General features: G+C 39.6%; 8 protein-coding genes and 1 non-coding gene across 9 annotated transcripts; 4 read left to right on the top strand and 5 right to left on the bottom strand. All coding sequences in view use genetic code 12, as the record gives it.

The window, feature by feature from the left end:
- The first annotated feature begins 164 nt into the window (after positions 1-164).
- On the top strand, positions 165-862 carry RJT20DRAFT_127067 (transcription elongation factor). Its single transcript, XM_064916912.1, has one exon. It carries the CDS (start codon positions 238-240, stop codon positions 574-576), a length of 339 nt encoding a protein of 112 aa, XP_064775035.1. The 5' UTR covers positions 165-237; the 3' UTR covers positions 577-862.
- On the bottom strand, positions 863-5299 carry RJT20DRAFT_127066 (uncharacterized protein). Its single transcript, XM_064916911.1, has one exon. It carries the CDS (start codon positions 4877-4879, stop codon positions 911-913), a length of 3969 nt encoding a protein of 1322 aa, XP_064775034.1. The 5' UTR covers positions 4880-5299; the 3' UTR covers positions 863-910.
- Positions 5300-6064: 765 nt separating this feature from the next.
- On the bottom strand, positions 6065-8214 carry MSM1 (methionine--tRNA ligase). Its single transcript, XM_064916910.1, has one exon. The coding sequence runs from the start codon at positions 8099-8101 to the stop codon at positions 6320-6322; it is 1782 nt and encodes a 593-aa protein (XP_064775033.1). The 5' UTR covers positions 8102-8214; the 3' UTR covers positions 6065-6319.
- Positions 8215-8852: 638 nt separating this feature from the next.
- Positions 8853-10022, bottom strand: TIP1 (transporter). The gene has a single exon (XM_064919829.1). The coding sequence runs from the start codon at positions 9830-9832 to the stop codon at positions 9077-9079; it is 756 nt and encodes a 251-aa protein (XP_064775032.1). The 5' UTR covers positions 9833-10022; the 3' UTR covers positions 8853-9076.
- Positions 10023-10487: 465 nt separating this feature from the next.
- On the top strand, positions 10488-10581 carry RJT20DRAFT_t65. The gene has a single exon. It is a non-coding gene; the product is annotated as a tRNA-Ser (tRNA).
- A 761-nt stretch (positions 10582-11342) lies between these two features.
- On the top strand, positions 11343-13276 carry SRP101 (Signal recognition particle receptor subunit alpha). The gene has a single exon (XM_064919828.1). It carries the CDS (start codon positions 11428-11430, stop codon positions 13063-13065), a length of 1638 nt encoding a protein of 545 aa, XP_064775031.1. The 5' UTR covers positions 11343-11427; the 3' UTR covers positions 13066-13276.
- A 1190-nt stretch (positions 13277-14466) lies between these two features.
- Positions 14467-18446, top strand: PSD2 (phosphatidylserine decarboxylase 2). The gene has a single exon (XM_064916909.1). The coding sequence runs from the start codon at positions 14883-14885 to the stop codon at positions 18357-18359; it is 3477 nt and encodes a 1158-aa protein (XP_064775030.1). The 5' UTR covers positions 14467-14882; the 3' UTR covers positions 18360-18446.
- Positions 18447-19227, bottom strand: RJT20DRAFT_127060 (uncharacterized protein). Its single transcript, XM_064916908.1, has one exon. The coding sequence runs from the start codon at positions 18733-18735 to the stop codon at positions 18499-18501; it is 237 nt and encodes a 78-aa protein (XP_064775029.1). The 5' UTR covers positions 18736-19227; the 3' UTR covers positions 18447-18498.
- Positions 19228-19698: 471 nt separating this feature from the next.
- Positions 19699-22216, bottom strand: MES1 (methionine--tRNA ligase). The gene has a single exon (XM_064916907.1). It carries the CDS (start codon positions 22061-22063, stop codon positions 19799-19801), a length of 2265 nt encoding a protein of 754 aa, XP_064775028.1. The 5' UTR covers positions 22064-22216; the 3' UTR covers positions 19699-19798.
- Between the last annotated feature and the right edge of the window lie 945 nt (positions 22217-23161).

Genomic DNA, 23161 nt, shown 5'->3' with positions numbered 1-23161 from the left:
CTCATAATCTGCCGATTTAATTAGATTTTGATAAAGTCACGTGAGCATGTATTTATTGAAGCACGTGACTATAGTATGGTGACGTCTCTCGAATTTTTCAATATCTCCAACAATGAATAATGTTAACAGTGATTGTATGAAGTTGAATAGATGAAAGATTAGTGGGAAGAAGAGACATATATTATATATTACCTGGTGGTCGTGTTTCTTAAAGTGTATTAGTAGTAAATTAGCATTATGTCAAGTAGAACAGAAAGAGCATGCATGCTTTGTGGAATAATCCAACCGATGAAGAGATTCGTGGACCATGGATGTCCTAACTGTGAATCTCTTTTGCACTACCAAGATAATGAAGAAGGACAAGTGCAAGATTGTACCTCGCCATCGTTTGAAGGTTTGGTTGCTTTGGGTGCAGACAACAGAAACTCCTGGGTTGCCAGATGGTTGAGAATCGACTCTTTTGGTGCCGGTCTTTATGCCGTTAAAGTCAATGGTAAATTACCTCCACATATAATCAGCGAGTTGGAAGCCCAGGCTGTGATATATAGACCAAGAGATGGAAGTGCCGAGGATTAACAGTTCATCATTGATAATTGCTGCCAAAAAATTTCAACCAAAATAAATGGGAATCAGTATTATTCTTCTAGAGTTATTAAGTCCAAGTCGAAAGTTGTCAATAGCGTTTCTACGAATATCTATGGCAAACAGTGGATGTTAGCTAACCATTTCCATAATAACACAGTTCCATCGTATGCTCATCACAGCAAGAATACACTATCCCATATTGTACAATATTCATTCACTTCTTTCAATAGATTTTAAAAAGTTTATTATTTTTACATATTGTTAATATATATACATTCTATAAACCAGTCGTTCTCAAATTTTGGTACATATATCATCAGAACCCCTACTTGATAGCTTCAAACAACTTGTGTAATGTTTCAGTTTTGTCCCAACTGCCTCTGTCATTCCAGATTATTTCCATTAATTTGGCTGTCACTATTTCTAACATCTCAATACTGGAACGCTCAGTTTTCGATAAAAGAGCTTCCTCAAATCTGGAAACTTCATTTTCATCAATAATCAAATTTCTTGCTAAGTCCTTCTTAACTTCCTCCTCTTCGGCTTCAGACTCCGAATCACTGACACTTCCATTGTTTTGTGGCACGGATGTCTCATCAACTACCGAATTCTTAATTATTTCTGTCACCTTTTCATCGGTTGTCGATCCATTTACACGAATCTCTTCATGTACAATTGCAATTTCTGTTGTTTCAGGAACATTGGCTTGAGCCGAATCCTCCATAACAATGTCTTCAGGTGCATTCTCAAGGGCTGCTGGTAAACTCAGCTCTTCAGCTTCACGAATAACAACAGTTCCATTTTGCTGAATTTCGCCATTTTGAGCAGTTATTTCGATAGCATTCTCTAAGAGACTTTGTTGCTGCTTAGCAAACTCATCAGAGAGGATTTTGTGTTCTTCTAATAAGCGTTTTTGCTTCGCGATTTCTCTCTCTCTCATTTCTTTGCAAGCATTTAAGAATTCAGGGGTTGAAAAATCATCGACACCAAACTGAGCATTGGTTAACATTTCATTGGCCTTCAAAATCCTCTCTCTGTCTCCAGATGTAATGCAATCTTTAACGATCATCTTGATATCCTTTATGAACTGCTTAGGTTCGCTGTAGAACCCGTTCCACAACCTCTCTTCAATAATATCTAAGTCCATATTATAATAATACTTCCCTGTAGAAACCTCTTTAATTGTGTCTTCGTGCCCAGGATCATTCGATCTTACGTAGGCAACCTCATATTGTAATAATGGATTCTGCAATACCGCTGGATCAAATATATGTGCCAAGAAGTTCTCATCAATTATTGGCTTCTTGAAACGCTTATACCGGTTTTTGAATAAATCCATGAGTCCAGCAAGTTTTATTTTCAAGACATTCTTGAGCTTAGTGTCATTATACTCGATTTGCTTTTGCTTCTTCTTGTCACTAACATCGCTTGCCGCAGTATTTCCACCCTTGACGACTTTGAGCTGTTTAAGCTTTCTCTTAGGTCTATTTTCTAAGTCATTAATGAACTCGTACGGTTTCATGTGCAATGTTTTGGATAAAGTGCTGAAGTATTGTGATCTTTGTTCTCTTGTAGGGTTAGAAAGTTTGACATTATTAGCCAGATTGTCAAGGCCAAAGATTAACTGAACCTCCTGATCTAAATCTTCAAAGTTTGATTCGGCTATACCGAGAAGGAGGACCTTCTCGTTACTCTTGAGGTTTCTAAGCAAGCTGGACAATGTGGCCCTTGCAGAGTGCGGTACCACTTGGAACCAGATATCAATGTTTGGAATGAAGAGAATAGATGGTTGATGTCTTCTGGCTTCAATAAAGGCCTGAACAATACTCAGCTCTGGAGTCCTAGTTGCGTCACCAAAGATATTACCCATATCTAAAGACTGGACCTGGAATCCTTCCAAGTAGTTGAGTACAGCCGCACTTACATATTGCTGACCATTACCTGGATTACCACAAATAAGTAAATGAGGCTTGCAAACTCTGGAGTTTTCTAAGTTTCGCAATAATTGCTGTCTAGCAAAACCTCCATCTTCATCATCAATAGAAGGATCCAAATATAAAGCTTCATCCAAGGCTGTGATCTTCTTCTTACCAGGTAATCCCACTGCATCAGGAAGCAAATCGTTCAATTTCGCTGTTATCTCGGTTAAGCTTCCTTGAAGTAATGGTTTCAAATGATCTGGCAAAGGTGCGGAGCCTGAAGATGTCGATCTAGCACTAGAGGGAACAATCTTTTCAATTGACTTCATGAAATCTTTGGCAATAACCTTAACTTTCAGAGGATGTACCTCAAGCTTTTCATTGGTTCTATAGATCTGGGGGTATTTTCTTTGAATACTATGCAAAGCAGCTTCTGTGCACAAAGCTCTCAAGTCAGCACCACCATATCCCTTTGTCAATTCGGCAATCTTTTCCACGAATGGTTCTGCAAGAGGGGGTGTCCACTTTCTAGTGTGAATTTTCAAAATTTCCTTTCTTGAATTAATATCGGGTAACGGAAAGTAGAACTCTCTATCGAATCTACCTGGTCTTCTCAATGCTGGATCAATAGAATCTGGTCTATTAGTTGCTCCAATGACAATAACTTGACCTCTGTTATCCATACCATCCATAAGTGCCAACAATGTCGAGACAATAGAGGCGTGAATTTGTTCTTGTTTAGATGATCTCACTGGTGCTAACCCATCAATTTCATCAAAAAAGATAATTGCAGGTTGTTGGTTCTTAGCCTCCTCAAATAAAAGTCTGAGTTGTCTTTCTGCCTCACCAACCCATTTACTTAAACAATCGGCACCTTTTCTCATGAAGAATGTAATCTTACGTTCAGCAGTAGAACAACTTGCAGCCAAAGCTCTAGCCATTAATGTCTTACCTGTACCAGGAGGACCGTGGAAAAGTACACCTCTTGGAGGAGTAATGCCGAAATTTTGATATAACTCTGGGTACAACAATGGTAATGCAACCATCTCCTTAAGTTGATCAATGTAGTTATCTAATCCACCAACAACGGAGAAATCTATGTTCATGTCCACTCCTAACGGATCGGTATCACTCAAGTTATTTTTCTTCTTTCCATCCTTTGTCTCATTAGTACCACCAGTAATAAGCTTTGTATTGTTAATAGAAGCACCGTTTGCAGCGAATGCTGGCTTTTTTGTTATCGTTGCATCGCCATTAACAGGGACTATTTCATCCTCGGAAGAATCCGAGTCATCCAAGTTTTGGCCAATTGCTGTATATTTTGAATTATCCGTGGTCATTCCAGGAATAGGTATACCTCCAGGTGGAATATTCACACCAAAAACGGAGGTAACGTCGCTTCCTCCAAATGGCCCTGCAGTTGGGAAAAGGATCTTCCTGTACTCATTTTTATTTAATGCTGCTCTACCTCTCTTTCCTCTACCTCCAGCAGAGTACGGTGGAGTAGGTCTCCGGATATTGTCGAATTGGAAGTCATTTGTGATAGGAGGAGGAATAGTGTAGTCCACCTTTTGTGACCTATCTCTCAATTTATGCTTAACGGGTGTTGGCAGGGGAGATGAGTCGTATAAATCGGCTACCTCCTTTTGTATATCATCTTCTTCTTCGGTATCCTTGGTTACATCAGCTTCTACTGGTGGAGGAATTTCTTCCAACAGTTTACCAGATCTCGTTGTTCTTACTCTCAGGAATGTTGTAGGCTCTATAGATCTTGATCTTGATCTTGACTTCTTCTTCTTTTTTCTGGGAGGAGCATCTCCATATCCATAGTCTTCCCCTGAAATATCTTCCTCATCCAGTTCAATGAAGTTCTTTTGTTTGATTTTTTCTATGAAATCGTCGTCACTTACAATGGCGTCGTCATCTTCGAAATCTTCATCATCTGAGTCAAGTTTGGCACGCCCAGCTGAACGTTTTCCTTTATTTCTCTTTCTTCTCGATTTTGGAATGTCGTCTTCGTCGTCCTCTTCCACGTAATCATCTCCGTCGTTATCCTTTTCGTCTTCGCTTGGAGAGGAGGCTAAATCGTCATCGTCATCTGAGGCAGGATCTTCGGCTTTGAACTCCTCATCAGGAGTTTCTTCTTGCTTAATGGCTTCTTCTGGTTCATTTTTCACTTGGGAGGCTGGGGCTTCGGCTTCTTCTGTGTAGCCATTGTCATCTTCGTCTTCGAAATCATTACCAGTTTCTTCTGTATACGAGGTTACGCCTCTGGACCGTCTTGGCGGAAGAGCATCGGTATTACCGTAATTTTCGACCTCGAAATCCTCGTCGTCGTCGTCATCAATGACGCTTCTTCTGTTTCTTCTACTCATGGTATGAGGCTGTACTTAACGATTATGGACAATAAACGTTACTATCAAAGGAATGTTCCACAGAGTATACCGATACCGAATCCACCGTAATGCTGGATTTCTGTTATGGTGGATCTACTATTGTCACAACCACGGATTCTGGCTCTATCTGGTTCTATCACTAACCGCCGTTGTTACTGGATGGTTAACTACGCGCTGAGGCTTGACTTCTACTTACAGCAGGACTGTTCTCTCTCAGTATTTACAACCAAAAGCGAAAGAAACCAGTGAATATACTCAACCAATTAGTATCAAAAACCGTCGGAAAAAAGCTCGTTTCTTCGCTCAATCCACTGTAGCAACTGGTATATACACACACAGCGAACTAACAAGTCGTATTCTACCAAAAACTGGTGTTTTACTCAACCTTACTGTTTCGACTTATCCCACCAAAGTGATACAGAAACTGAGCGATTTTGAATTCGCACAATTTTGCTAGGGCACAAGGGACGGGGCTGCTTAACCATGCAGTCCCAAAAGGGTAATGTGACCCAAATTCGTGAGACAAAAGGAGAGAAGAAAATATCGCTGAAACAGAGGAACAGGAGGGTGGAAGGGGATGGGATGGTCGATGGATGGGGGTTGGAGTAGGGTAATAAGGGTAAAAATTGGGTTTCAATGGATTCTGATCAAGGAGAAGTCGTTATGTCGTTGGTAAAAAGAACGAAAGATTTTGGATGGGTATTGGAGTGGCCCGTCGGCCGCGAGCCAAGATGGCCGCAGAAGTCGGCATATCTGAGAAATAAGTGTCAACAGATGCAACTCAAAATTTGCAGCCATTTTACTATAGGCAGCTAAATCAAATCTGGGTGGTGTACTGAGTTGTAGAGGCTGTTCCAAGGAGGGGGTACTTCGAAACGAGATTTTGACGTGGCCCGGCCTTCGGCGCTACCATATGGTGCAGGATGATGATGTTTGTGACCCAAAGATGTAGTATGTGTAGTCAGATTCTTAGAGTGGGTGCAAAAGTGATGGGGGATGGTTGGTAGGAATAGGCACAAATGTCCCAAAAAGGAGTTCGATGGATCATTTTTGAATTATAAGGTCATTGAACTTGTTCTTTGTGGGAAATTTGAGAAAATGAAAAGTAATAGTTCATTGGATGAAGGAAATAATTAAGGAGTTTATTGTTTTTATAAGGATTTTGCATTATTTTAGATATTTATTCAAATAATTTCTAATTGTAATTTTTTAAAGTTAATTTCTACAAGAAGTCCAAAGAATGATATATACATGTATCAAAGACTATTTACAGGTTCTTGAATTGAAATTGGGCGAAAGATGTTGAACACAGTTATTTTAAATATGTCAAGGAGTAGAGTGCATTTGTCTTATATCTTTATAAATGCTGCTCAGTGAACGTTAAAGTATTGTAAAAGTTTTGTAAAGTAACGCAGCAATTCACTTCTCTTCAGCTTCAACATTTCTCTCCCTCATTTTCACCTTCTCAATTGGCATTTTGTGGTGTTTTCCATTGGCTCCTTCTCCATACTCTTGGTCAGCACCAACCTTAGCAAACCCTGCATTCCTATGCTCTGGTGAAACATTCAACCTGTCCAAAATCTTCTGTGATAACGTCGGGATTATTGGACTGATAAGGATAGACGATATTCTAGAAGTTTCTGCAGCGAGATACACGAAGTAGTTTTGCAAATGTTTGTACTTCTCTTTTTCATCTACACTGATTGAGTCATCTTTGAGCAACTTTGAGTAGGACCAAGGCTCGGCAATCTGGAATACCTGATTTCCATAGTAAAGAGTTGTCCACCAATCCTGAATAGCTCTGATATGGTCAAATTCATCGAGTTTAGAATCCATATTGGCGTACAAACTGTCAAGGCTAGCCAACAAATTGTTCCTAGCAGCAATAATCAGCTCCGACTGTTCTTTGTCAATACCATAGTCCTTAATAAGAGAGTCTATACCTGCAAATTTGCCATCGTTGCTAAATTCAACACTCTCTCTTATATTGAAAGCTTTGTTGCCACATCTAGAAATCAAATTAGCGTACTTACCAATAAGAGATTCTCTCGATTGATGAAGTAGTTCTTCACGATATTTGCAGTCATCTTGGATATTAGAATTCTCCATCAAGAAGAATCTCACCGCATCTTCACCGTAGTGGTCTAAAATTTCGAAAGGATCAACCACATTTCCCAAACTTTTACTCATTTTGAAACCATCGCTTAACCAATGGGCATGAACAACTACCTTCTTTGGTAATTCGATACCAGCCGCGAGAAGGAAAATCGGCCAATAAATACAATGGAATTTGATAATATCTTTGCCAATGATATGAGTGGCAGGCCAAGGGCTTTCTACTGGAGTTATGAACTTATCACCTTGCCTCTCGAAATGAGGAAACGAGGCTGCTGTAAGGTAGTTTAACAAGGCATCAAACCATACGTAAATCTTTTGAGATGGGTCATTTGGGACTTCAATACTCCACTTAAGTCTTGAGCTGGGCCTTGAAATCGACAAATCTGGTAAAGGAGCTTCCTTAAGAATATTCACGACTTGGTTGTATCTATGTTGAGGTAAGATAAACGTAGGATTCTTTTCAAGGAAAGAAAGAAGCTCATCTTGGAATTGAGACAACTTGAAGAAGTAATTCTCTTCCTCTTGGAAAACCACTTCGTTTCTCGATTCAATTGAGATCATTTTCTTTTGACCAGTCTTTTCATCTATGATTTCCTCAATCTGGTTTTCAGGATAGAAAGTCTCATCACTAACACAGTACCAGCCACTATGGGAACCTTCAAGTATGAGCCCCTTGGACATCATCAAATCCCAGAAGTATTGAACTGCTTTAATATGGTCATCATCTGTTGTTCTCATGAATCTGTCGTAGTCAACGTTGTATTTCTTAGCTAAGACCTTGAAGTTGTCTGATACTTTGTCAACCAATTCTTTTGGTTCTATTCCAGCTTTCTCGGCTGCTGCTTGGATCTTCAAGCCGTGTTCATCAGTTCCTGTGAGGAGGTATCCGGACTTCTTGGGGTCGAGCTTTTCCCATCTCACTCTGGTATCTGCCAAAAGCATGGAATACAAGTGTCCCAAATGGGGACTGGCATTAGGATAGAAGATAGGCGTAGTGACGTAAAATGGCTTTGAAGAAGAATTCCATCGTATGGACCGTCCAAGCTGAGTCCTTCTGGGACAAACCAATCCCCTTGTCCTCATAGTATTTGTTATTCTGTTACTGTAATCCCTAACTTGTCTTCTATCAACTTCACTTAACGAGGGTCTGAAATATTTCAGTGGCTCACCACTGCGCAATTTTCAATTTGACGTTTGTGCGCAACTGTCAAAATGTACGACTGCAAAAATAATGGAACCTTATTATCTCTGTTTGGAGGAACATTATCTCTGTTTGGATCAAAGGGTTTTGGCAGAGAGTTTACACCCTCTGGTTTCTCTTTGTAATGATCACGATCACGCTGTCTTTCTCGTTTCTCTCTATTTTATTTAAATTGTTAGGAATGAAGGTATCCCCCCAAAAGATTGGATGATGGATGGTAACTCTGTTTATGATACATGGTATTTTTGTGTGGATGATATATGATATTTATGAGGGATGATATGAATATGTGGATGATATGTGTGAGTGGATGAAATTGGGATATCTATGAGTGGATGCTAAGTATATAAATACATATATGTACAAAAGTGCTTCCTGACGATTAGTCGTCTGGGATGCTCTGTTGGTTGTAACTTGTAACCATTGCTGTAGAGTTTGTAGGTCCTTTTTTAACAGCATTTGGTTGAAGTCTACTGTAATGTGTTGTGCTACTATGTCTGTGGCAAAGTTCATTTGCATCTTTCATTATTTTATCCAGATTGCCAACAAGGAATTGGATAAGACGAACCCTTAACTGAAATATTCTAAATTTAATAGAAAGGGAATTATCCTGTCCTCATCCTATTTACTGAAAAATGTATCTTCACAAAAGCTATGATTAACTCTATGTATTGAACATTTGATAAGCGTCAATTGAGCAGTCACATTTTCAATTCAATACAACACCTATATTCCACTCGCTATTACATGTTTTGTATTAATGTTATATAAATAATTTACACACATCTCGCTGAAAACAGAGAGACATGAACTAGAAGAAACAAAGTTGCTCCTGGTCGTAGCCTCTATTGGTTTTCTTACAACTTGTCATCGGTCTTTTCCACAAAAATGGCCATTAATGCGAAAACTGAGTAGAACATGAACAATGGGTAAGCTACCAAAGGTCTGGCGTTGTGCAATTTCAATACAGCTACAAAGAACCCAGAAGCCGAGTAAGTACACCACAATACAGCAATGATACTTAAAATGTAACCAAACATGTGGTCTAATGATATCACCACACCTATCACACTGATCAACACTAATGGCAACAAACAGTAGCCTATGACCGAGGCCGATCTGACCAAATCAATTTGGACATCGTTACCCATGTACTTGAACAAATAATGCAAACTAATGGTTCCAAAAAGTCCAACACCGTAGATATAACCGAATTGGACTTTTCCTGCCAAGAGTAACAAGGTACCGAAAAGTAACACGAAGATAATAGGGCCGGCCAAGTCAGAGTCGGCCATTATATCAGATGTGATATTCTTGTTGAATGGATTCAACACTGTCAAAGTTTTGTCCTTGATGTGCTGGAAGTTGATACCGAGCTCCTCCAATAATGGTGGTTCACCGGGATAACCAGAGGTGCCAAAGGCAGCAAGAAGACCAGGAGTTAACTCACCGCTTCCCATTACGCCACTGACATCGATGTTGGCACCAAATGCGTTATCCATCGCACCTAAGGAGCCTCCGGGATTTATTCCGGATTGCTGTGGGTATTGGTTGGCGTAGCTGGATTGATAGAATTGCATATTCTGCAAATTTTGGGAGTTGTAGTAAGCCATGTTGTTTGCTGTGGTTACGTGAACTCGATGGAAGCTATGATTTCGATGTTGAAAAGTCTCAACTTCTGTAGAATATATGAATTGCCGTCAAGTACAGACTGTTTTGCGACTCTAGGACTGATTTCAACTAAAATTTCTTCGGAATTGACCTCAATTCTTTAATATAAAACTAACCGTAAATGTGAATCTATACCTAAAGAAGTGTTCTATATGCCAATGCTTTCGTAGTATCGTTGGTTATCGAACTTTTCTGATAACACAGGCTTGTTTCTGCACACCTTTAGAATCAACCTATCACACTAGAACTCACAAAAACTTAACTGTGTCCGTTATCGTTATAACAACTTACTACATTCTTTAACTGTGATCTGTTTATTGAGTTACACGCCAAAAAGTCCAGAGAGAGGTCGTGCGCGAGGCCCAATTTGGTCAACAGTGAGTTTGACTAGTGTTGAAGAAGGGTGGAATATATGGTGGAAAATGGGTGTTTTAGGAGGTTATATGATAGAGAAGGTGATGAAAAATGCTACTATTACCATAAAAATGTCCAATTTCGTGGTAAAAAGCCAATATGTCCCTATTAATCCAATTTTTTAATATAGTCACGTGACTTGAACACGATTAGTTCAAGCAAAAATTGAAATAAAGAAAAATAGTTACAGTGGCCGAGTGGTTAAGGCGACGCCCTGCTAATTTTGCGGTTCAGGCGTTGGGTTTTACCTGCGCAGGTTCGAATCCTGTCTGTGACGTCATTTGTTTTTGGTGGATGAAAAGGTGTTTATTGTCTTTTTATTTTTTGGAGAGTGAACTTGGACATTGCTGTTGGTGGGCAAATATTGTCTTACTCTCGGTAATGGTCTGTTTTCTATGGATTACTCTACTTTCAATAGTGCTGTTCTTCCATTGGTAGGATAATTGGCAACATGCACGTAAATCTATCAAACTCTCTCATTTTTCGAAGTGGTTTCATTACATGCAGGAACTTAAACATTACTCTTTGATTGTACGCTCTTTAAGTATGACAGCATTTGCAGCTATACAGTAAAGTTATACCGAAGCTCCCAAAAGTATATTCCCATTAGAAAAAAGTGCTTTTCATCTTCCATACTTGTTCCTAGGTATCTTCATAAAGTTATTTGTACAATTAACATTATTTGTACCACTCATTTGTGCTACTAAACATTATTTGTACCACTAACATTATGTGAACTTCTGACATTACGTGTACTATTAACATTATTTATAATATGACTACTTATGTGTACTACAAACATTATTTATAATTTCACTACTAACATTACTTATACCACTAACGTTATTTATACTACTAACATCATGTGAACTACTAAACTTATTACTTATACTAACTTATACTACTACCAACTAATTATACCACCAACTCTACACTGCACACTCCTACTCCCATCCACGTGATACACCTGCAGATACCATCCACCAGCAAATTCTGAACAGATCAGTTGGCGGTAATTAATGATTTGGATGCTACGGTTAAAGGACTCTTACAAAGACTAATTGGTGCTATTCTGAACCATAAGTAGTGTAGACCACTGAAGGCATTGCGCCATTTAGCCACAATGTCGCAATCTTTGATCATTTTCAGACCCTCGGGCAGAATAGAGTACCAATACAACAATAAAATCACTCCATTCAATGAGTTCATCTATAACATAGTCAATGAAACACACACGGAATTAGAACCCAACTTTCTCACCAAGAGCTTGCATCAGAAGCGGTTTTACGCTTACAAGCGAGACGACGTTTACGCTGCTTTGTATTTCGACGCCGTGACTACTATCGACGGTGATAAGATACAGCAGACGTTGAGCGGCATTGTGAAGACATTCAACAAATTGAATGCCGAAACGGACGGTGAAGATAATAAGGAGCAATATGACAAATTGAAGAAATTGGTCGATTTACAGTTCAACCAATTGATGAAGCTCAAACTGGTGGAAACCCCGGTTGCAAAGGCAAACGGAGTGACTCCTCTCAGTAGTGCCAATAACAGTGGAACCAGCACTCCAGTTAGAAAGGGAGCACTCAATAAGACTACAAACAAGAAAATGAGAAAGTGGGATGGAGACCAAATGGTTGAAAGTGGAGATACTCTGGTTTTAGACTACTCCGCAAGCAAAGAGGGAAGTGCTACGCCAATGGAAGGAGGATCAATGGTCATAGATGAGTCTGCCTTTGTTCACGAGAACGAATTGGTTCTTGTAAACGAGCTAAATGACATTTTAAACGGTTCAGATGACGAAGACGACGAAGAAGGCTCGGCAGGAAATACAAGAGGAGGCTTCTTTAGTAAAATAACATCGTATTTAGGTGGTTCTATCAATATCGAGGATGTATCAAAGAAGTTTTACGATCAATTAATTTCAAAGAATATTGCTCCAGAAATGGCCAAGAATATAATAGAAAAGATCAAATCTAAACTTGGCAATCAGAATGTCACTTTAGCGACATACAAACAAGCATTGACAGAGGAGTTGACAAAGATTTTGACTCCAAATGTTTCGACTGATTTATTGTATGACATCAAGAGAAATGCAGCCAATCCTCGTCCTTATGTGATCTCTGTTGTTGGTGTTAATGGTGTTGGAAAGTCCACCAATTTGGCCAAATTGGCTTACTGGTTCTTGCAGAACAACTTGAACGTTTTAATCTGTGCTTGTGACACATTCAGATCAGGAGCTGTTGAACAGTTGAAGGTTCATGTGAACAACTTGAAGAACTTGAATAATCAGTCATCCAACAATAATACCAAAATTGACATCTTTGAAAAAGGTTATGGTAGTGGAGATCATGTTGTAACAACGGCCAAGATGGCTATTCAGTACGCCGCTAACGAGAAGTTCGACATTGTGTTGATTGATACCGCTGGTAGAACGCATTCCAACACCAAGCTTATGGCACCATTGAAGAAGTTTGGTGATGCTGCCAACCCAGATAAAATTATTATGGTGGGTGAAGCCTTGGTCGGTACTGACTCTGTTGAGCAGGCAATTAACTTTAATAATGCTTTTGGCAACAAGCGTAATTTGGATTTCTTCATTATCTCCAAAGTAGACACTGTTGGAGACTTGGTAGGTACGATGATTAATATGGTGATGGCAACGAAGGTTCCTATTTTGTTTGTGGGTACTGGTCAAACTTACACAGATATCAAAAGGTTGAGTGTGAAGAGAGTTGTGGATATGTTGATGAATTAATTTGTATGATTAGTAGCATGGGTTGTGACGTTAGTCTGCCTTTAATGAAGTATTTACTTTGCCAAATGACTGTAGCAGAAGGGGATTGATCTGAAATTGTGATACATAGAAATGGGTGACAAACAGTTGATCATGAGATTGCCACAGTCTTGGCTTGGCATCTATAACTTTTGGCCTAGCCAGATATCCTTAGATACACCATCTGGCAACTTGGGACGTTTTGACATATATACAGCGCTACCATATTAAAGTTAACCATAAATTGAGTCTCCCTAATTTCTACAGGAATCTTTGATTTCCTTGAGTATTTCCTGGCTTAGCGCTTACTATATCGTTTTCACGGCTCAACGGCCTACTTTACTTGGCATTGTTTCCAAACGTCATTCCATTAACCTTGCCTTACTCTCTTCCATACAGAAGAGTCAAGAGCCAGATCCCTCGTCTAATAAGTGTATATGCACACCGACGCTTTCTCGGTACTGCCGATCACAACGGTTTGCATGCACTGTTTTTGTGGGGAATCGTTGGGGGGGGGGGGGGGGGGGAAGAAGAGCAATGACGGAGGGACAATGGGAGGAGATAGCAGCATAGATTAAGCGAGGGTAACTTGAGAGATTCGGAAATGGAGGAGTTGGGGAGGAGCAGATATAGATAAGAGAATAGAAGAGAGCTTTTCGAAAACGTGGTGGCCGTGGTGGACTTGGTGCACTGGGGGGACTTGGAGGACATGCAGCTGAGAAGATACGGTAATAGTGTGAGATAGTGAGGCGATGAGATAGCGAGAAATCGAGATAGTGAGATAGTGAGACTTCGAAATACCAAGAAGCCTCTTATAATATTGTATAGTATTTAGAAGAGATTGTATATTTATCATTGCTACTAACTCCACAGCATACCATGAAAGGGTACTTGACCATCAGCTGAAAAGTCAATAAAGGAATATCAATATTTTTTTTCTTAATTATAACCTTCCGTGACTTCCATCAATGTAGTTGACGTAATACCCCAAATACCAATTCAAATACCAATTCAAAGACTACTAATTTGCCCAAGAAAGCAAAGTTTTTGCCCGATTATGCCTTTTTACACCCCATGTTTTTAATTGTACACATATACCCCTACATATTGTATTGTACACATAAACCTCCACTTCTTGTACACACCCATGTAACCCCTCTACCATCATCATATATATAAACTAAATATATTCACATCCTGCGCCCAGTACTGCCCTCTACGCACTGTTCTCCCCCTGGAGATTCCAAATTCTCTCCCTAAACCGAAATCCACGTTCTCACGTTCTCACTATTTTCCTCCCCAACTCTCGCTACGGGGCTGAAAAATTATTGTACCTCACCAAAATACTTGACCTTCTCTAATGGCGAGGAACTGGAGAAGTTTTCTTTTTAATAGTGAAACGAAACACAAAGAGGCACAGCGATATATAGTCAGGTAGTAATTACAATCGCATTCTCGGAAGCAGTGCTGGAACGTCTTGGAATCGCTACGGTTTTCGGAATTGGCTATTTTCTCTGATTTTTCAGTGCTACCGACAGTAGTACCGTTTTTTTATTAGTGGAAAGTGGCTTATAACCAGCGAAGGTGGAATTTAGAACTGCCACCAAGAACAGCCACCGGAAGTGAAATATATGAAAATAAGTGGATTTTGTGGATCTAGTAAGCACTAGGAATTACCTTGGCGGATTTGGGCCGTTTTAATAGAGTTTTGGCTCAACAATCGGTACTTTCATTACAAATTTCACTCTTATCTTCGCAGTAAAACTCACGGTTGGTGTTATCATTGAGATCGGTCAACCATGAGATTACCCATAAAAACAAGACCAAAGTCGAACTCTGTGACGTCTGACGCTTCAGATAGACCACTAGTGAACCAGGAATTTCAACTTTTCCTCAAAATCAATGCTACCAGAGCTGCTGATCTAGTCTCTAGCTCCAGTGTACCAAGTGCATACCAAAGCTATTCTTCTCGGAAGAGTGTTAATCCGGTCCTAGTAGCCGTGTTCAACGATGTTAAGAAGCAAACGACTCGGAAATTGAATACGAATCAGCCATCATGGGATGATCAGCTTGTCATTCCATTGAAATCAAATGACTATTCACAGGTACTCGTGTTAACAGTTTGGGACAAGCACAAACGTTACAAGAATTATTTGGGAGAAGTCAGACTTTCCATTAAAGATATCTTGTATAATGGCGGCACTACATTCAAGGGAAAGACTGAACCTAAGTGGTATAAACTCTATTCCAATAAAGAATATCATAGTTATGTTAATGGATCTATATTACTTTCTTTCGAGTTGACGGTGAAAAAGAGAAAACTCAAAAGAAGAGAAAGGAAACGGTTGAATTCGAAAACAGAAAAAGGAAGATCTTCTGAGGAGGACGAAAAAGTACCAGTTGAAGGCCAAGAGATGATAGTTAATCCAAGTCTGGACTTGTACAACAGGGCGGAAGACCCACATGAACTCCATGAAGAATTCGTTGTTTCAGAAGTAACAGAGACGGATAAAGCTATCATTCTAAACAATTGGCAGAAGTCCTTGATAGATCCAGAGTATGAACTCTCTACCAAACCTGATGAGCAAGGATTCTATCAAGATACGAATGGAACCAGCAATTCCATTATAGATGTGTCAGATATTGAATCCATAGAACCGGACAGCGGCATTAACAGCAATAGTAATAATGGAAACATTAGCAGTGCTTCTGCAGCAAGACTCCCAACCTTGATGAAAGATAGTCTGAGTTTACAATTACCGGCTAAGAATAAATTTCTTAACGTAGAAGATGATGTCAGTTCGTTCTCAGAGCTTTCCTTGGCTTCTTCTGACGGGGAAATGATTACTGAGAGTGACGTCCCGTTGTCATCTTTTGGAGAAGAGATTAAAACCAAGAGATCCAAACGATCAAGACTTAGGAAATTGCGTGGAAAACATCTCATAGGAGATGATAAGTTCAAATTGACTAATCGTGAAGTTCTAGGTGTTATATTCATTGAAATTGTATCTTGTTCCGATTTACCACCACTTAAGAGTTTTACCAGAACGTCCTTTGATATGGATCCATTCGTAGTTGTTACATTCGGTAAAAAAACCTTCCGAACAAGTTGGAAAAGACACACTTTGAACCCCATTTTTAACGAGAGGGTAGCATTTGAGATTTTACCACACGAAAGCACATTCAACATTCAGTTTTCTATTTTGGACAAGGATCATTTCTCTTTCCATGATCAGGTAGCAGAAGTATCCGTGCCAATAAAAGAAATAACAGGAGTTGCTACCGCATTACCAATGGATGTAGCAGACTGTTATGAGTCAGGTATGCCCAAGAAATCAGTGTCTATGATGTCTTTAAACATGCAAGATGGATTTACAACTGGTGACAATGACTCTCCACTGCAACATTCCAGCATTAGAATCATCGATGATAATATGATTCCATCTGTGAGAAAGAAGAAGTTTACTAATCGTCAGAAGGTCACACATGCTGTGGGGGATACATCGAAGTTCAGACTGATGAATTTAGCTATGAAGTTGGACAAGCAGAAGTACATAGGCAAGTACAACCCCCAACTTAAAATTAGAGTTCGCTTTGAAACGTACGAAAACTTGAGAAGGCGCTTTTGGACTATTGTATTAGAACAATACAATCTTAATGAAAAAGAAAATTCTTACGATTACTTCGAATTAATAGCATTACTCGATACTCTTGGATGTACCAACAGTGACGAGTTGGTTACTGGATTTTACGAGAAGCTGAATAAACTGGCTTGGGGTGGAGATTTGCTTACCCACGCTGAGATTATCCAATATTTAGAAGACCATGTCACCTCCACTAAAAATGAAGAGGAAAATAGACTCTTCGAGCTTGAAAAATGTCCTATCTGCACCCAAAAGAGATTGGTGAAGAAAGATGACATTGATATCATCACACACGTAGCTATATGTGCTTCTAAGGACTGGAGTATTGTTAATAAATTGCTTGTATCTTCTTATGTCACTCCACAATTAGCAACAAGAAAATGGTTTTCCAAAGTTTTGATTAAATTGACATATGGAAAGTATACATTGGGTGGGAATTCTGCTAATATTTTGGTTCAAGACAGGACTACTGGCATTATAATGGAAGAGAAGATGGGAGTCTACGTGAGATTAGGCATTAGATTACTCTACAAAGGCTTGGATAAGGCAAAAACTAGAAGAATAAGGATCTTGTTGAAAAAGTTGAGTGTTAAGCAAGGTATTAAGTTTGACAGTCCTCATCTGAAAGGAGATATAGATTCTTTTATTAAATTTCACAAATTGGATATGAGTGACTGTCTCGAGCCAGATCCTTCAAAGTATCCGACTTTCAACGAATTCTTCTACAGAAAGCTCAAGCCAGGTGCGAGACCAGTTGAGTCCCCGGAATCAAGTAAGATTGTTGTGTCACCTGCTGATTGCCGTTGTGCGGCTTTTAGTGATATAGATAGCGCTACACAGCTATGGATTAAGGGACGTAATTTTACTATTGCGAAGTTATTCAATGGAAATTTCAACAACTATGAAAATTCTGATTTATACAAAGCTGAGAAGTGCTCGATTGGAATCTTCAGATTAGCACCTCAAGATTACCATAGATTCCACTCTCCTGTGGATGGTACTATTCAGAACATCAAGCATATCGATGGAGAATACTACACAGTTAATCCTATGGCAATAAGATCTGAATTGGATGTGTTTGGTGAAAATGTCAGAGCAATTATTCCAATTAAAACTGAGCATTTCGGGACGGTAATTATGGTTGCAGTTGGTGCTATGATGGTTGGATCGATTGTTTTGACCAAAGGAGAGAATGACACTGTCAAAAGAGGTGATGAAATTGGTTACTTTAAGTTTGGGGGCTCCACAATATTGTTACTCTTTGAGAAGAGATTCTTTAAGTTTGATTCCGACATTATAAATAATTCTAAGTCATGTATCGAGACACTTATTCGTGTGGGTCAGAGCATTGGTCATAGTCCTGATACAGAGGAAGTTAAGAGATCGCACATCGACTTCGTGAAGCAATCCAAGAATTTCAAGTTGAACTTGATTCGTGTTTTGACAGGAGGAGACTTGAACGATTCCAAGCAGCTAAGCAACTGGGAAAGCGCAAATATCAAAATTACTCAAGAAGACTTGGGTGATATAGTTGACAACCAGGGGGATGAAGACAAAGAAGAAGATGACGAATTCGACGAAGATGATGACTCGTTTGACGAAGAGGGCCTGGTTAATAGCGATTACGATTAAATATCATATTTCTACTCTGTTGAGTTCTCGTTGAACTTCACAATAACATGCATTTATTAATATTAACATGATCCCAAATTTGTCAGTTCTGTGACTAAATTTGGAGTATTTAATACTGTGGGTGGAAGATCTAATCAATTCACGTAGCATTCGGAACAAAAGTAATTGGAACGTATGTGTCTTCTTCCTTGTAACCCTTGATTTCCTCCAATTCCCGAACGTGCCATCCCATGTAGTCAATTTGGTATTTCAAATGTCTGATCTCGTCAACTTTTTGCTGGCGAATGGATGGTACCAAGAGAAATCTTGTGAGGAGAGGAGGCAAGGCGAGACCTGAAAGTAAGCCGATAGCGCCTGCTCTTGCAACACTTGCCATAATAAAAAAACGTAATATGAAAAGTGATTAAATTTCGATTTTAAGGGACAGCGAAGTAGTTCTGCCGTGAGTTGCTCTTTGTTGAAAAATTCGATATGAAAGCGATTTCAATACACGTTAAAGCTAAACCAATATCTATATAATTTCTGGTGGAATTAACTCTGGATTTCAACAGTCCCAGAGCAGCAGCGATAGGCAACAACATATATAGAATCAATAATCAACTCCAACAAACAAGACAAACAATCAAGTGTGGTTAGTTACCGACCCTTTCCGTACTATAGCATGATGATAGGAGAGGGGGCGGGGTAGTGGGGCAGGACGGTTGCGAATGTTTAGGCGGTCAGAAAACCGGGGTAAATCTTCCCTATTAGGACAAATTGCAGCATCTACAGCCTCTGTTAATGGGTAGGTTGATCAGTGCTTAGTATATAACTATAGTAGAGATGGAATGATGTCTACATCAGGAGATATCGTGACGCAAAGAAGTTGACAAAATTAATTAAAAGTAAAATTAATAATTCCGTTCCCGAACTTTTAAGCACAGTTCACTATTTATCCCATTTTCATTACTTCAAACCATTTTGTAGTCACCACCACCCCACCAAAAGTCACCTTATTCTTTGTGTTTGACGTATGCAGCACAATCCCGAAACAGAAGCCGAGAATTTGTGAGGAGGTTTATAATTGGTAGCGCAGCAAGATTTGATTGCAAAAAACAGATCACCTTTGTGTAATGGTGTTTGTATTAAGAGAGCTATATATTTATATGGGTAATCGCTTTATCCGATATTATAGTTTGTTTCGTAAATGCTTAATGAGTTCATAGAGAGTCATTTGATTATTCATAACTCTTATATTGATAGCGTAACACTGTTTTTTTCTACGGTATACCGTTCATAACACAATACATCATTTTTGCATCATAATACAACAATGCTATTCACACTACAGTTAATCAAACTCATTATCTAATTACATTCAAAAATCGACTATATATACTTCTAATTAGAATCTATAGTTCATAATACACCCCGTTTCCCCTCTATCGACACCCTTCAATTTACTTTTGCTGCTTTCCTCCGTACAAGTTTCTCCACTCATCGATCTTCTTCTCGTCGATTCTCTTGAACAAGTATTGAGCCTTACCAATGTGGTGGCCAGCTTGTAAGACTAATTCAAACTTATCAGTAATAGATAAAGCTGGGGCGTTCAAGATCTCAGTGATCTGGACAGTAGTTTCTGGCATGTATGGATAGATCACAGCACTAACCAAGTAAACTAAGTTCAAGGCAACACCGACAACGGCGTCAGACTTGTCTGGTTGGTTGGCGTATAAGCTGTTGTCCAATTTGTTATCTTGTAAGAACTGGTTACCACGGGAAGAAATAGACATAGCGATTTCCAAACCTCTTCTCAAGCTGACAGCTTCCATGGTCTCAATGTAAGTCTTCAACAACTGGTTGACATCAGTCTCGAATTTGTCATAGTCTGGGATATTCTTAGTGTCAAACTTTGGAACCACACCGTTGTACTTGGCGATGACGAATTTGACAATTCTGTTAACAAAATTACCCAAGTTGGCTAACAACTCAGAGTTGTTCTTGGTAACAAACTCTTCCCAAGAGAATTGAGAATCCGAGGTCTCTGGTCTAACAGAAGCTAAGTAGTATCTCCAAACTGAAGCTGGAACACCAGTGTCCTTGGCATTATTACCAAATACACCAACTCCTCTAGACTTAGAGAACTTACCGTTTTCGTATTGCAAGTATTCAGTGGTACTCAAGTGATGCAATTTGGTCCATGTGTCTCTGGTTCCTATTTGAGATGCTGGGAAGACAACAGTATGGAAAGGAACGTTGTCCTTACCCATGAATTGGTACAAGTCAACATTGTCTGGGTTCTTCCACCACTTAAGCCAGTCATTACCGGATTTGTCCTTGAAGTAGTTAGCAGTAATGGAAACATATCCGATGGTGGCATCAAACCACACATATAAGACCTTCTCATTGTAACCTTCTAATGGAACTGGAGTACCCCAGATTAAATCTCTGGTAATACATCTTGGCTCCAAACCTCTCTTGATCCAGGAGGCAGTGATAGTCTTAGCATTCTTGGACCACTCACCATGATTAGAAGCATGGTCAACCCATTCGCGCAATTCCCCTTCCAATTCATTCAACTTAAGATAAATGTGAGTGGATTCTCTGACTACAGGAGTTGCACCATCAACCTTACAACGAGGGTTGATCAATTGCAATGGATCAAGTAAGTTTCCACATTTGTCACATTGATCTCCTCTGGCGTCTTCATATTGACAGTTTGGACAAGTACCCTCGACGAAACGATCAGCCAAGAAAGACTTGTGTTCCTCACAGTATAACTGCTCAGTTGTTCTTTCCTCTAAGTAATTGTTCTTGTGCAATTTAAGGAAGATATCTTGGGCAATCTCAGTTTGCAATGGAGTGGTGGTCCTACCGAAGTAGTCGAAGCCAATGTCAAACCAATCGTAGACTTCCTTGTGGATCTTGTGATACTTGTCACATAACTGTTGTGGGGTAACCTTTTCTTCCAAAGCCTTGGTTTCGGTGGCAGTACCGTATTCATCGGTACCACAAACGAAGAGACAGTTGTAGTTTCTGTTTTTGGCGTAACGGGCATAGATATCTGCTGACAATACAGATCCAATGATATTACCCAAATGAGGAACATTATTCACATATGGCAAAGCAGAGGTAATCAAGATGTTTCTTTCATTCTCCTTTGGAACGATGCTGGAAGATTGTGGTTTCACTAAATGACCAGTTCTAATGCTGACAGCCCCAGTGTTTTGTTCTTTAGCTCTTTCTAACTTGGTAATAGAAAGGGCATGCTTAATACCGGCCGAGACCTTTTCGATGGCCGCAAAATCAGAGAACCATTGGGTCAACTCCGAGTCCGAAGCCTTAAATTCCTTCAAAGCAGGGTACAAGGCAGAGAATAAGATGATCTGCGATGGTGTAGTGGCAGCCTTGGTGAAAACAGTAGGAATTTTCACGGAACCGACTTTTTCAGCGGAATTAGTCTTGATGGCTTTGTAGAGTTCGTTTTCTTCGAGGTCCAAAGCGGTCTTGTTGTCGTCGAAATCGCTTCCCAAGTACTTTACAGCAGCATTGGCTTCTACGAGTTCAAATCCTGACTTTTTATCCTTCAATACAGCCGTTGTGTCTTCTTCTGGGACAACAACGGCAAGTTTTGGCTGGTAGACGCTGGCTGCGATGGAGAGCTTTAAGTTAGCGACAAGGGCCAGTAAATTGGACCCTTTGTCGGCGTAGAGTTCAACAGACATGGTTACAAGATGTCTAGTGTGCTTTAGTTAGTGTATAAGCCAGGAATATACTGGAAATTGACACTTATAAGCGGTAATCGATAAGGAATCCACAATTGAAAAGATTAATGAATACTCAGAGTCAGTGAAGATTAGTCACATTTTTTTATGGCGTCGCTAAATTTTTCACTTTTCCGTGGGGGAGCACCGTGGCGGTAGGGGGGATGAAGAATTAGCGAGAGAATTAGTGAGACAAAAGAGAGATGGTGAGATGGTCAGATGGTGAGATGGTGTGTTGTAGTGAGATAGTGATAATTGTAGTGAGATGGTGATAATTATAGTGAGATGTGAGTTTTAATGTTGTAATTAGAGATGGTTAGTTGTAATGTTGTAATGTGAGGTGATGGTTACGGATGAAGGTGGAAATGGTGAGAGATGTAGGTGGGAGATGTGAGATGGTGAGATGATGTGAGAGATGTAGAGAGATGCAGTGAGAGACTTAGTGATATGGTATATTAGTGAAATATTTAGTGAGCGTTTAGTGAGTACTGATGACATCCACCAAAAGAGTATAGAATTGAATGAGCTCAGGGATGAGTGAATATTACCAAAGAGATGAGTACTTAGAAGCGATGTCGACGAAAAATCAGAATTAGGGAAGACAGTGATGGGTATAGTGTTGAGCGATGAAGTCCATTGTGTGCTTATGTTAATAATGTGTATGTGAGCTTATTTTCATTCTGTGAGTACATTCATTATGATGAGATAAAGACAATCAGATATTCGTAGTGAGGGAATACCGTGCGAAAGTAGTCCTACGAAGTGTCTACGAAGTGGCTACGAAGTGTCTATGAACTGTCTACAGAGAGACATTCTTCCAATATCACCAGAAAAAAAAGACTCCCAGTGAGAAAAGTTAGTTATCAGTGACCTCACGAAGGAATACCGCACTCCCTACCCGTAGCGACCCACTCTCCCTACACTTAGCGACGATTTATGATCCTCTCTCACAAAAATTACCGCGATTTATGAATCCAAATCATCGCTAGAGATCGGTACAACGATTATGATTTATGTTATTAAATGAACTCTCTTCCTTATATATATATACCCACAATA

Source organism: Scheffersomyces xylosifermentans, assembly GCF_036884685.1.
Source record: "Scheffersomyces xylosifermentans strain CBS 12540 chromosome Unknown RJT20scaffold_3, whole genome shotgun sequence".
NCBI classification, from domain to species: domain Eukaryota; kingdom Fungi; phylum Ascomycota; class Pichiomycetes; order Serinales; family Debaryomycetaceae; genus Scheffersomyces; species Scheffersomyces xylosifermentans.
The sequence above is the reverse complement of the archived record's forward strand: the minus strand, read 5'-3'. Positions and strand labels throughout refer to the sequence as shown.